Consider the following 12,457-nt stretch of genomic DNA (forward strand, 5'->3'; position numbering starts at 1 on the left):
CCCGCAAAATATCTTCCTATATAATCACTGGTAAACTAGCACATGGTACTGAAATTACGGTCAAAACCTCACTGCTTGCCTTGTAAAATTAATATCAACGATCATGAATGCACATATTGGTTTCCCTAATGCTATAAATAATTTTAATAGGCATTGTTCAACCACATTCACTGGCCATTTCTACTTAGTTTTCTTTTCCGCACCCTAACCATTCAATTCCTTGATGCTATTGCACAAATATTTCCTATAAAGACACACTACTGATGCCACTGCAACTGTTAAAGAGAAACAAAAGGAGAAATGAAAGATCGTTAGGTTTAACAGGAAATCACACACCTGAAGTTGTTGTTGTAGCTGTTTGATTTCTACAATTCCCAAATCACATTTTTTATCTAGAGCTTCCAGCTCACTTTTCTGAATTTCTTTTCTGCTTCGAACATCTTGCAGTCTGCCTGTGATCTGCTGATGTTTGCCACTCTACAGAAAAACAAAAAAAAGATTAAACCACAGGTTGTAAAAAAACAAAACAAGAAGTTTCTCTATCAAACTTCTCTGAAAAGATCATTTCTGCCTAAAGGTACCTTAAGAACAATTCTTAGAAAAAACCCTGCTTTGATTGCTGAGCCAATACTAAGTTACCATACATACTCGTTCATAAGCCGAATTTATTTAGTAAAAAAAGGAAGCACCAGAGAAGGGGGTCGGCTTATGAATAGGTATAGAGAGGGAGAGGTGGGACACAGCCCCTCCCCGCAACAGAGGGAGCAAGGAAAGGCAGCACAGCCAGCAGAGCCAGAAGCGAAGAGGCGGGGCCAGAGTCTCTCCGCTTCTGGCCATGCTGCTCTCCCCCCAGCCTCCGAAAGCAGCTGCAGCTCCAGGGCTGGCAGGCTGCAGCTGTGCTGCCCGGCCCCACCCCCCAGAGCAGGCTATGGCCATGCCACCCGGCCCGCCGGAGCATGCTGCGGCTGCGCCGCCTGATCTGGCCCGCCGGAACAGGCTGCGGCTGCACTGCCCAGCCTGCTGGAGCAGCTCCAGCCAGGCCAGAGACATCCTCCCCTGGCCCTCCCCAGATGGGATGGGATGGGATGGGATGGGATGGGATGGGGAGAGTGTGGGGGTGCCTGCCTAGGGGTGGGGTCATGTGGGGGTAGTCACAGGGGTTACTCCCCTGACCCACCAGCTTCTCCCCCACAAAAAGATTTCCCCACCAGTTGCTGTCCCAGCCCGTCAGGGTAAGCAGCTGGCACACCAGGACACTTTGTTTACTTAGGTTTACCTTCGTGCCTGCGGACGCTCAAGGTAAACAGACCATCTCGGCCCACCAGCGGCTTATCCTGATGGCCCGGGAGCCAAAGTTTGCTGACTCCTAAATTATAGGGTCGGCTTATGAACGGGTCATAAAAATTTTCCATTTTTACTTATCCATCTTGGGGGAGTAAACGAACCGACTTATGATCAAGTATATATGGTAATTTCCTGATAATAAAACACTGTACTTAGCACTTTAATGTGCATTTTAAGATTCTTGTAGTGTTTTAAAATACTGTATATATCACTCAAATACATTTAATATCATGTGTGCCTCACCAGGGCTTCTAATTCAAGATTAAGGCTCTTCTTTTTAGAGGTCAACTTGACAATTTCTTCTTGTTCCCTGTTTCTCTGATTAAGAAGATCTTGGCGTCGAATTCTCTCCCATTCCAGCCGTCGCTGGCGCTCGAGTTCCTGCTTTGCTGCCTACAGATAACGAGTTATATCACTGTAAATTTACAATACCCTTTAGAAACTCTAAAGCCAACTAGAAGTTTTGATAGAAGTTGATATCTACACATACATTCTGTAACTAAATTAAGCTAAGATTAAATATTTCCAGTTTAACAAAAAGTGTTTGAGATACAGACAAATGAAAGCTATATATGTATTTTCATACTTAGCAATATCTACATAGTTTGCCATTTAATGAACAAAATCCACACCTTGAATCCTAAATGATATCATCAAAGGGGACACTACAAAGGCTGGCAGGTCTTAAATTAGACCTAGACCTTGCACATTCAGGTTTGCTTACACTCTTCTGCAAAGTAATCTGCCATTCTGTTCTACTTGTGAGTAGCACAGTAGTAAAACATACAAGAATTCTGCTCTTAAAACACAATCTTATATATTTCAAATATCATATACGATCACAAGAATGGAAGATGTTATCCTACAAGGTTCTGAATGTCTCAACTGCCACTGGAGGGGAAACTGCCAGAATAATCAACTGTGGAGAAAGATAATTGGGTATAATGTAATGTATAATTCAGATACAAATTTGGTTTCACTCTAATAGTCTTGCCTCTAACTGAGAGCAGTGCTTGGAACTGATAATGACTCAGGAGGCCCTTAGCATGATTGGTCACAGAGTGGATGCAATTTTAAATGGGATTGTGGACAAACCAAGTAGACCCATTTTTGTTATAGGATCGAATGTAAAATAATGTCAATTTCAAGCTTCAGGCGAGCCTAGTTTTGGGTTACAGTTGTTGGGGGTTTTTTGGTTTAAAAAGAGAACTGTAAAAGAAAATGTGGTTCAGAATACAAGAGAGTCTTGCGAACCTGAGTTTTAGCAACTTCAGGGGTTATATGTAACAGTAGGCACAACATTTCTGACAAAAAATGATGGTGCCCCTCCAAAATGACTTGCAATAGTCACATAAGGAGTGCATGCCCAAGCCACGATTCAATGAGTGACTGGCTCTCAGTCCTATGTTCAAACTACTAGACCAAGACTGCTTGTCTAGAGGTAACGCACGTTCAAAGGCACACAAAAATTACAAGTTCCCAAATGGACAAGGGAATAGATTAACCAACTGTTTTCATTGAGTGTGAGTGCGTACTACTTTAAGCATTAAAAGTAAATAAAATTAAGAAAACAACCTCCCGCCTTTCTATTTCTTTTCTCCTCTCTTCCTCCCTTTGTCTTTCCAGCTCTCGTTGTTTCTCAAAATGCCTTTCCAGTTCAAGCTGCTTTTTCCGCTCCTGCTCCTGCAGTTCTCTCTCTCTTCGCTCCTGTTCTTCTCTTTCTTTCTGAGCCTTACGTTCCGCCTCTCTCTGCTGCTGCTCCAATAGGACTTGACGCCGTTTCTCCAGTTCCATGTTTCCTTTCTCATAGTTTGCTTTCCTCTTGTCCTCAAATGTAACTAAAATAAGGCACAGAAGTTAGCACTGTTTTACACAGAATAGTCCAAAGCCAGTTCCTCTCTTACAGTGCTAATGACTACCATGTTTTCTTATTGGCTAGCTCAGAACATCACACCACAGATAATTTAAGCACCTTAAATCAAGCAGTGTTAAAGTATCAGTCTTCTTCTCACAAACACTGCCATTCTTATTGTTTTCAAAACTTGGCACAATGACAACATTTCATAACTTCTGACAGCAAAAAGAAATTTTCTGTGGTAAAACTTATTGACTTCCCACAAAAAACTGTGGCTAGATAGGATTGGTGGTTTCAAGCAGAATACAATTTAACATTAATAGACATAAAATTATTCGATCCGTCCAGGACATAAACAAAATTTTACAAGCTAGTGGAGGGTTGCTTTCTTGGATACTGACATTGGATAGGAAAACAGTAGAGTTATGACAGCTCATCTTTTTAAACCATTCTTCACTGTACAGCACATATGTCAGCACAAATAAGGGGTTCTTCAAAAGGCAGGATACATTTATTTTTTTCTTAGACTCAAACTGTTAAAACAGCAGCAAACAAATCATCATCAGGGTCAGTAACTGAAACATGGAATTAAAAAAACAAGTGTGGGGGGAATAGTTTAGGGGCCTCTGGGATTACCTTGCCCACACTCTGCCACCAAGAGGGAGCCTCTATTACTCCCTCCTGACAGCAGCTACCTCGGGTTCAAAATTCTGCACTAATATGGAGACAAAGCAAGTGCCAGTAACTTTCAATTACATGGAATTTTGCAGTGGTGTTGCAATGTTTCGACCATGAAGCTTTCCAAGACTTTCATTAATAATAATATCACTGATACTTCCTACCCCTGAAAAACAGCCCCTCACCCTTACATTCATGATGTTTTCTTAACTGCCCTTAGATGACAGCATCAGGACAACCTTCCCTCTGTCCAGGGTAACAGGAGTGCAGCTCCTGAAATAGTAATGCTGTACTTCCTTATCCCCTTTTTAGTTTCTAAAAGATGTAATATTCTTCAAAGAAGAGTATTACACACTACCACAAACTCAAAATCTCATTCTTACCTGGCTGTTTTTTCTGGGGCTCCTCTTCTTGCATTCGCTGGCAAGATGGCAGAGTTCCATTAACATTTTCGGCATATTTTCCACCTCTAGGAGAGAAGTTATTTTTGGGGGAGTTAAATTCAGGCTATTCAATATTCTTTATATTACCTCTGGATTTAGGTCACGTCTCCCTGTCTTGGGCACTTTACCTGAAAGGAGGAGGTACCAATTCAAGAGGCAGGGTCAATGGCAGAGGCTGCCCAGCTTTGGCCATATCCGTTAGATGCATGGCTAACACAAACTCATCTGCTTTCAGCTGTCCATCTCCATCAATGTCAGATAGTGACCTAAATAAAATGGGAGAATGTTGTCGTCAGTGCAATTGAAAATCACTTGGAAGGGATAACTGAAATTAATTATTATAGAACAATTTCTTAAGGCATAAACCTTGTAGGTGAACTGTTAAACAATCCCTCATCTTAGTAAAAACAATAGTGAATGAGAGATAACATTACTTTATTTTACAGTTTAAATAAGAATTGGCTTCTATACAGCATATGTTGTTGAATGATTTCAAAGGCACTTCGCAAACATGAATTAGGTCAACATCACTATGCAGTACGTAAGTAAGTGGGGAAAATGAGGCTGAGAAAGGCTAAGTGACTTGCCCAAGGTAACATGACAAGTGAACAGCAGAACTGGAAACAAAACCCTGTTCCACGCTCAAGCCACTTAAGATCACAGCACCTCAGTTCTTTTCTCAGGAGATAAAGCATTATTTAAATTTACACCGTGAGACTACAAAAGGGATCTTCATATAGGGCTCCTTCCTCCCTTGTGACCTCTAGTCTAAGATTCTTTACCAACACCCCAGACAGTTCAGTTGTGGGGCAAGGGTGAGCTGCTCCAGAGCTCCCTGCAACTGGTAGCTGCAGCATTAAATACTCCCAATCCCCAAATCCTGCTTTAATGGGGAGGCAGCATATGCACTAGTATCACTGCCGTACTCCTACATGAAACGTTGCTGAAGAGTGAAGGAAAGCAACATGTGGTTGTCCACAGAGATACAGAAAGAGCCTCCCTTAAAGAAAAGTGTGATGGGGCAGGTAGAAACAGTCCTTCAGAGCTGGCCAAAAAGCATTAACCGGGGTGGGGTGGAATCCAACAAAAATCAGAAACAAAGTTGATAAAACGGTGATTTTTCTTCTATTTACTGACCAGATCCACCTATGGGCAATATTAAAAATGACTCTCTCCTTAATACCAAAATAAAAGATTGATAATTACTGACTTTGGGACAACTTGTGACTTGGACTGCGTATATGAAGAGGACCTACTTGGATGCTACATGGCTACGGCTGCTCTGAATTCTCCACACCAAAGAGGAGGTTAATAGCACTTTCACTGCACCTCCATAATGCACCACACAACAGTGAGGCATACTACAGTTTGCTGCTGATGTGGGCCAGAAGCAAATGACTACCTCCTGGACAAAGGGGAAGCAGGGAGGGAACAGTGCTTCAGCAGGTTGTCTAATGCTAATCTAATCCACAAAGCTTCTGTGGATTCCTGTGAGAGGGTGAAGTTTATATATCACTCCTTACTCACAGCTGTATTGAAAGGCAAGATCCAGCCCATAACATACAGGAATTCAAAAGCTTATTACCCAAGTCTTCAGAAGATTGTAATTGTTTCCAACACTATAACAACAACAAACCTTAATCAACTGCAATGTACAACTATCTGTGTACAACTGTCTCAAACCACTAATGGACTGAAGGAACCCCTTTTTTTTTAAAATGTAAATTTAGGTTCAAATTTAAATTGACAAGTTTTGAAAAAATCTCTGGGGTTTGTTTGTTTTGACATTCTAATGAGAACTTATTTTTACCTAAAACTATTGTTTCTCAACAAATAAACCCTCTTCTTCCGTGTTTGCAATCCAAACAATGAAGCATCGAACCTGAAAGCAAAACTGACTTTGCTGATTTACATAGTCCAGTATAAATAATAAATTACAAACTGGACTTTTAAAACGGTGCAGTTTTAATCAATTATTAGCAAAATGGGTAAATAAAGTTTACTGGGTTTTACAGTGTATGATTTTTAAATGGACCTTGTCCTTTAACACTTGATGGCAGAGAGCAGATAACATTCCCCACCACAATTGTGTAAGCCTCTCATCAATCAGTGAGTAAACTTACCAAATGGTAGCCAGCTGAGTCTGAGAAAGGTTTGACTGCAGAAGGGCATTCCTTGCTTGAAATCCTTAGTGAAATACAGATTAAACTATTAAGAATTTTCATATATAAATCTATTTAGAACAAAAGACATATTATGTGATGTGTTGTACACTGGGGCAACCCATGTTTATTCTTAATTTGACTTCATCCGTTTGTGATGATGGTTTATTAATGCTGGTAGTCTGTATACTGTATTATTTCTTTCTACTTTTAAAAACACAAGCCACAGACACAATGATCACAAGTAAAGAAATATCATTAGTGTCCTTGACCAACTTTTCTCATTCAGAAAATCCCACCACAGATGAATGTAACAGTTTATGGTGATCTTCACAGCTATATGTAGAATGTAGCTGACTATTTGCAAAGAGTTAACACTGTTAATGTGGGGGCTGCTTTCCTTCCCCTGCTAACAAACTATATAGATTGCTCGGAAGAAACCCTCAGTCTATAGAAAAAATGATAGTAAACACTTAGCACTTTTCACACTTAAATCCGAGTCCCTTAAAAAAGTGGAGAGGAGTTGTTCCCATTTTATAGACAGAGAAATTGAGACACAGTCAGATGAAGTGACTTGCTCAAGGTGATACACCAAGTCAGTAACAATGCCACAAACTGAACCCCAGGTTTACTGACTTCTTGTCCACTTCTGTATCCACTGGACCACAACAATCCTTTGGTGATCTACTGAATAGATATTTTATGGAATTCCATTCTTTTAGTAACGTTGAGTGGAACTTTTCAATAGCATCGAACTGATTCAGGAGCACAAATCCCATTGAAAGTAAATGGGACTTGTGCTCCTAAGTCATGTAGGCACGTATGAAAAACTCATCCCTTAACATTTGTGGGAATCAGGCACATTGCTTGTATTGTTTACAAACAAAAACAAAAAAGCATGTATTTGAGCAATTTCTCCTGTGTACACAGTACAGTACATAGCACAGAAAGCATTTTACAGGTGTCCTTTATTTCACAAAGTCATTTTTAAAATACATTCAGCCCTGGATGGGGTGCCTGCAGAGCCTTTGCTGCTGTCGTGAATGTTAAAATGAATGAATCAAGAACCATACAATAATTTACTAAATGTTTTCACTACCTGCTCCTCTTCTTCTTCTAGCCCTCCTTTCCCACAAGCGTATCTGGAACGCAACACTTAAGTCAAATTTTCAAGCCCACAGTGTGTATGTGATTATAAATTTAAACAAGTTACTGCCGCTATTGCTAGGCTAGATTTTTAAGAAAGTAAGGTGGGGAGAGATTTATTTACTCCCCAATACATATCATATGCGACCCCTTAGCTAGTGGGTCTTTTTTTTTTTTAATGTAACCGCCCTTAGGGCACATTCTTTTAAATTACAGTGGGGTAAAAAGTGAAAAGACATCTACTCTGTAGAACCCAAGCAGTCTGAGAGATCTGTAAAACCTCAAAGTCCGTAAGATCTGTGCCCCCTTATTATTTTTCCAGTAAGAACAGCAGGCTAAATGATACATAAATACTGGGATTATCCCTTAACAATTTTTTAAGTCCTTCAACACTGACTGCCCTCCAGGTATTCAGAAATGTGGGTGTATTTAATAATAAATAGAATATTTTTGTTATTCAGTTACTTCTGCCTTTTGGTCCTTCAAAATACTAAAGTGAATGCTATCCATGGCTGCAAATGTAGGTCATAAACAATGTTCCCTCTAATTTTTTATATCCATGTGTGGAATGACTATTATGTGCACCAATATGGAGATGATGTGTGGCGAGGGTGGGGACCAGGGGTTTCAAGTGTGGGAGGGGACTCAGGGTTGGGGCGTGTGGGGGGGTGAGGGCTCCAGCTAGGGGTGCAGACTCTGGGGCGGGGCTGAGGATGAGGAGTTTGGGGAGCAGGTTGCCCCAGGGCTGGAGCCAGAGGACTCCCCTCAGCCCTCTCCCCGCTGCCGCCAGCAGCGAGCTCCGGGGGAGGGGCCCCCCGTTCCCGCCGCCACCAGGAGCTCCAGGACTGGGGGAGAGGCCTGCAGCAGCCCTGCACACCCCAACTTGCTGCCCCGTCCCCAGTCCCCATCCACCCCCTACCTCGCTCCTCTCAGGGCCATGTGGCTGCCCAGCCCTTTATAGCCTGCTGTGCGGCCGTGCAGTTTAGAGGGAACTTAGGTCACAAACCTGCGTTCCATGCAGGCTGACCGTTACGCCCAAACAGAGTCTTGCTGAAGCCGATGTAAATTTTTTGAGCTGTTTGATTCCCTTTTAGGACCCTTCTCCCTCTCTGATATTGCTCAGTAACCTCAGGTAATGAAAGCTAGGCACTTAGGTTTGTCAATTTTGGTTGGATGTATTCCTGGAGATTTCATCACATGACATAATCTTTAACTAAAGATTAATCTTTAATTCCTGGAGACTCCAGGCCAATCCTGGAGGGTTGGCAACCCTAAAGGCACTATAGAAATAAAAACTGCTTGTTTCTCCATAATCCAGTGTGGAGACTAAGGCCTTGTCTACACTACACAGTTTTGTCAGCAAAAGGCAACTTTTGCTGACAAAACAGTGGAGGTGTACAAACTACAAAGCTACTTTTGGTGACAAAATAAAACTACCTTAATGAGAGGCATAAAACTTTTTGAGGCAAAGTTAAAGTGACAAAGCATCAATGTAGATCAGGGGTGGCTAACCTGAGCCTGTGAAGGAGCCAAAATTTACCAATGTGCATTGCCAAAGAGCCACAGTAATATGTCAGCAGCACCCCCATCTGCTCCCCACCCCCACACCTCTCGCCCACCAGCCAATCAGCACCTCCCCCTCCCTCCCTGCACCTCCTGATCAGCTGTTTCATGGCATGCAGGGGGGGAGGAGCGTGGGAGGGAGGGGAGAGAAGCGAGGGCACTGCAGGCTCAGGGGAGGACGCAGGAAGGGGTGGGGTGGGGGCAGGGCCTGTGGCAGAGCCAGAGGTTGAGCAGTGAGTACCCCTGGCACATTGGAAAGTTGGCACCTGTAGCTCCAGCCCCGGAGTCGGTGCCTATATGAGGAGCCGCATATTCACTTCTGAAGAGCTTCATGGGGCTCTGGAGCCACAAGTTGGCCACCCCTGATGTAGATGCTGCTGTTTGTTATGTTGACATAACTGGCTTCCCCAAGTATCCCACAATGCCCACTGTGACTGCTCTGCTCATTGTTTTGAACTCAGCTGCCCTGCAGGCATGCACCGCTGTCCTTTTAAAGCTCTGGAAAGCTTTGACATTCCTCAGCGTGGAGAGTTCATAGAGCTGCTGAGAATGCTGCTCCCAGTAGCTGAGGTGGCTGTGGGCGAACTCGGAGGGAATCACAGAACCATTAATGTGGAATTGGCAGGCAGGCAGTGGGCTGCTGCTGCTGGGGAGAGATTGCTAGAGACTGCTGTGCTATCCAGAGCCAGGGGCTGATAGGCGGGTTGGGGGTGGGGGGGAAGTGTTGCCCTCCCCCAGGATTGGTTGCTCAGGCTGCTGTCTGAACTTAAAGTCTGCATGTCTAAATTTAAAGAGACATTTCCCCAACACACAGTGATTCTGTCTCTCCCCCGCCCCCTCCCCACACACTCCCTGTCATACTCTCTCCACCCCACATACACTTCAGTTGAAAAGCAGCTGGCAATCTAGTAGGATGCCCATTAAACGATCAAACCTGTATCATATGACGCTGCACCTGCTCCATGAGGCATTGCAAACCCTTCCCAAAGCACCTTGTGGCCACTTGCATAGTGGGATAGCTACCCACAGTGCACTGCTCTTTGTGTCAATGAAAGAGCTGCTAGTGTGGATGCGCTCTGCTGACTCAAGAAGCTACTGTGGACATGCAACAGTGGTTTAATTAAAGCAACATAACTTTTGTTGACAAAACTCTGTAGTGTAGACAAGGCCTAATGCAAAGATGCAGTTTAGTTTCTCTGCAATCTCATTCTCTGTTCTTGCCCTTGACATCCTAGGGGTCTATTAAACACACCCACAGGTTTCTTGCTTCATGTGTCTTTTCTTATTCTAAAATCACTATTTTTTTTTAAATTAATGTCCTCATTTGGGAATTTTTTTCCTTCAAATTTCTTCTTAGCCCCCATTCTCTAACTTATATTTGCCTTCCAAAGTTTGTATTGCATACTTTATTGGCATCAATTGGGTTTCAGGTGGGTTATGGGGATTTTTAAAAGATTTTTTTTTTTTTTGCCCCCAATACATTCCTATACCTAGCTATTTAGTCATATTCTGCCCTCAACCTGACCCTTCTCAACTTTTTGGTTTCCTTATGAATACCTCTGTGACTCCAATATACTTTTTTTATTGAATGTTCTCCACCAAGAGTCTATGAATTCTAAAGTATCTTTTGCTTTCATATCCAATATAAATGTATACTAGAATTGAACTATACTTTCTTTTTAATATGACAGAATGAATCAGCAAAAAATAGCATTGTAGATGTGTTGATCCAGGATATGAGACACAAGGTGCGTAAGGTAATATCCTTTATTGGACCAACTTCTGTTGGCGATCTGTGGAGCTCAAAAGCTTCTCTTTCACCAAAAGAAGTTGATCCAATAGAAGAGATTCTCTCACCCACCTTGTCTCTCAGCAAAAGGTATACAGGCTGAGCTCTACTCAATACAATGGAGCAAAATAATCAGTACATTGTTGCCAACAGCTGCAGCCTATTTTCTTCTTTGTTAGGAGTATTCTTCCTTATAACAAAGATGGCAGCATAGCTTTCACTCTTGATTAACAGAAGCACACATGCAAGGTGAAGCAAAAACTGAATCAGACTGAAAACTGCTACACAGAAGAGCTTTTAGTTAAAATGACAGGTCTCATCTTTTCTGTACCATTAGAGGAGTTTAAAGGGGTTAGAAGCCAGCTAAACCACAAGAGTGCTTAATATATAGGCTGTAGCATGTCTGATAGACCTTTAGGGATGACCGCTAAAAGTCAAAAAGAAAAGTATTATTTATTCATCCCCCAACAGATATACTTACCCACCTACCCACCAACCCCCCAAACCAACAAAAAACAGCCTTTCACATCAAAGAGATGTTAACACAATTCTGCCCTTTAAATATTTGCTCTTGGCTCATTGTATGAAATTGTATTCAAGAACAAAATTAGGTGTGCAATACTACATTTGTTGTTAAAAAAAGTTTCAGTTGACTGGGGGAGTTTTGAAAAATATCCCCCAAAACAACAGAGCAGAGTAAAGATGAGGCCAGCTGGTTAGGAGAATCTGAAGCACAAACTTTGAAACCAGCAAAGTTCAAATTTAGGGCAGACCTGCAGAACATACCCAAACTTTCGTTTACAGATTAGTAAACTGAGATTGTCTTGTGTAGCATAATATAGGAATTTTTTTAATTTAACACACACACAAAAGCTAAACAACAAGTTATCCCATATAGCGACACTTTTATAAGCCAGTTTGTGTCTCGGTAAGACTCAGACCAAACGTTTAGAAAAACATATGGTTATTTAGGATTAAATCTAGGCTTCATTGCAGTCAGTTGTAAAATTCAGATTAACTTCAAAGGATTTCATCATTAATCTTTTAGGTTCTAATAATTAGAAAAAACTGTTTCTTTCAGTCCAAATGCTATACTAACCTGATAGGTATCCACTCATGCCTTTATCAAGACTATTAAATTTCTGCCTGTATTTTAATCTGGAGGCCTGAGGAACTGCCCAGTCTGAAGATCCAGTCTTAGGTGAACTCCCAGTTAGTGAAGTGGTGGAGGAAGAATTTGAACTGCAATATAAATGTTAAAAAGACAAAAATACATTATGCTAAATTCCATTGTTTAATAAACAAGCTTTAGATGATATGCTCCCTGGAACAGGAACTGTTTCCTCTTATTGGTTTGTGCAGCACTCAGCAGGAGGCCCCAATCCTGTCTCTGCTCTCTATCATAACAAAAGCATTATAGAATTTTAAAACCCTGTTTTTCAACTTATTATGCAACTAAAAATAGAGAAATTACATG

General features: G+C 41.8%; 1 protein-coding gene across 5 annotated transcripts in view; it reads right to left on the bottom strand.

The window, feature by feature from the left end:
* ITSN2 (intersectin 2) overlaps window positions 1-12,457 on the bottom strand; it is a 123,538-nt gene that overhangs the window by 65,581 nt on the left and 45,500 nt on the right. For all 5 annotated transcript variants that reach the window (XM_039532534.1, XM_039532531.1, XM_039532532.1 and 2 more), the window contains exons 8-14: window positions 12,080-12,222; window positions 6,444-6,507; window positions 4,449-4,586; window positions 4,261-4,346; window positions 2,920-3,182; window positions 1,588-1,737; window positions 337-477 (exon numbers count right to left, since the gene is read on the bottom strand). In XM_039532534.1, the coding sequence (XP_039388468.1) occupies window positions 337-477; window positions 1,588-1,737; window positions 2,920-3,182; window positions 4,261-4,346; window positions 4,449-4,586; window positions 6,444-6,507; window positions 12,080-12,222 (985 nt within the window). The remainder of the gene's footprint in view (window positions 1-336; window positions 478-1,587; window positions 1,738-2,919; window positions 3,183-4,260; window positions 4,347-4,448; window positions 4,587-6,443; window positions 6,508-12,079; window positions 12,223-12,457) is intronic.

This window comes from Mauremys reevesii, linkage group 3 (assembly GCF_016161935.1).
Source record: "Mauremys reevesii isolate NIE-2019 linkage group 3, ASM1616193v1, whole genome shotgun sequence".
Classification (NCBI taxonomy): Eukaryota; Metazoa; Chordata; order Testudines; family Geoemydidae; genus Mauremys; species Mauremys reevesii.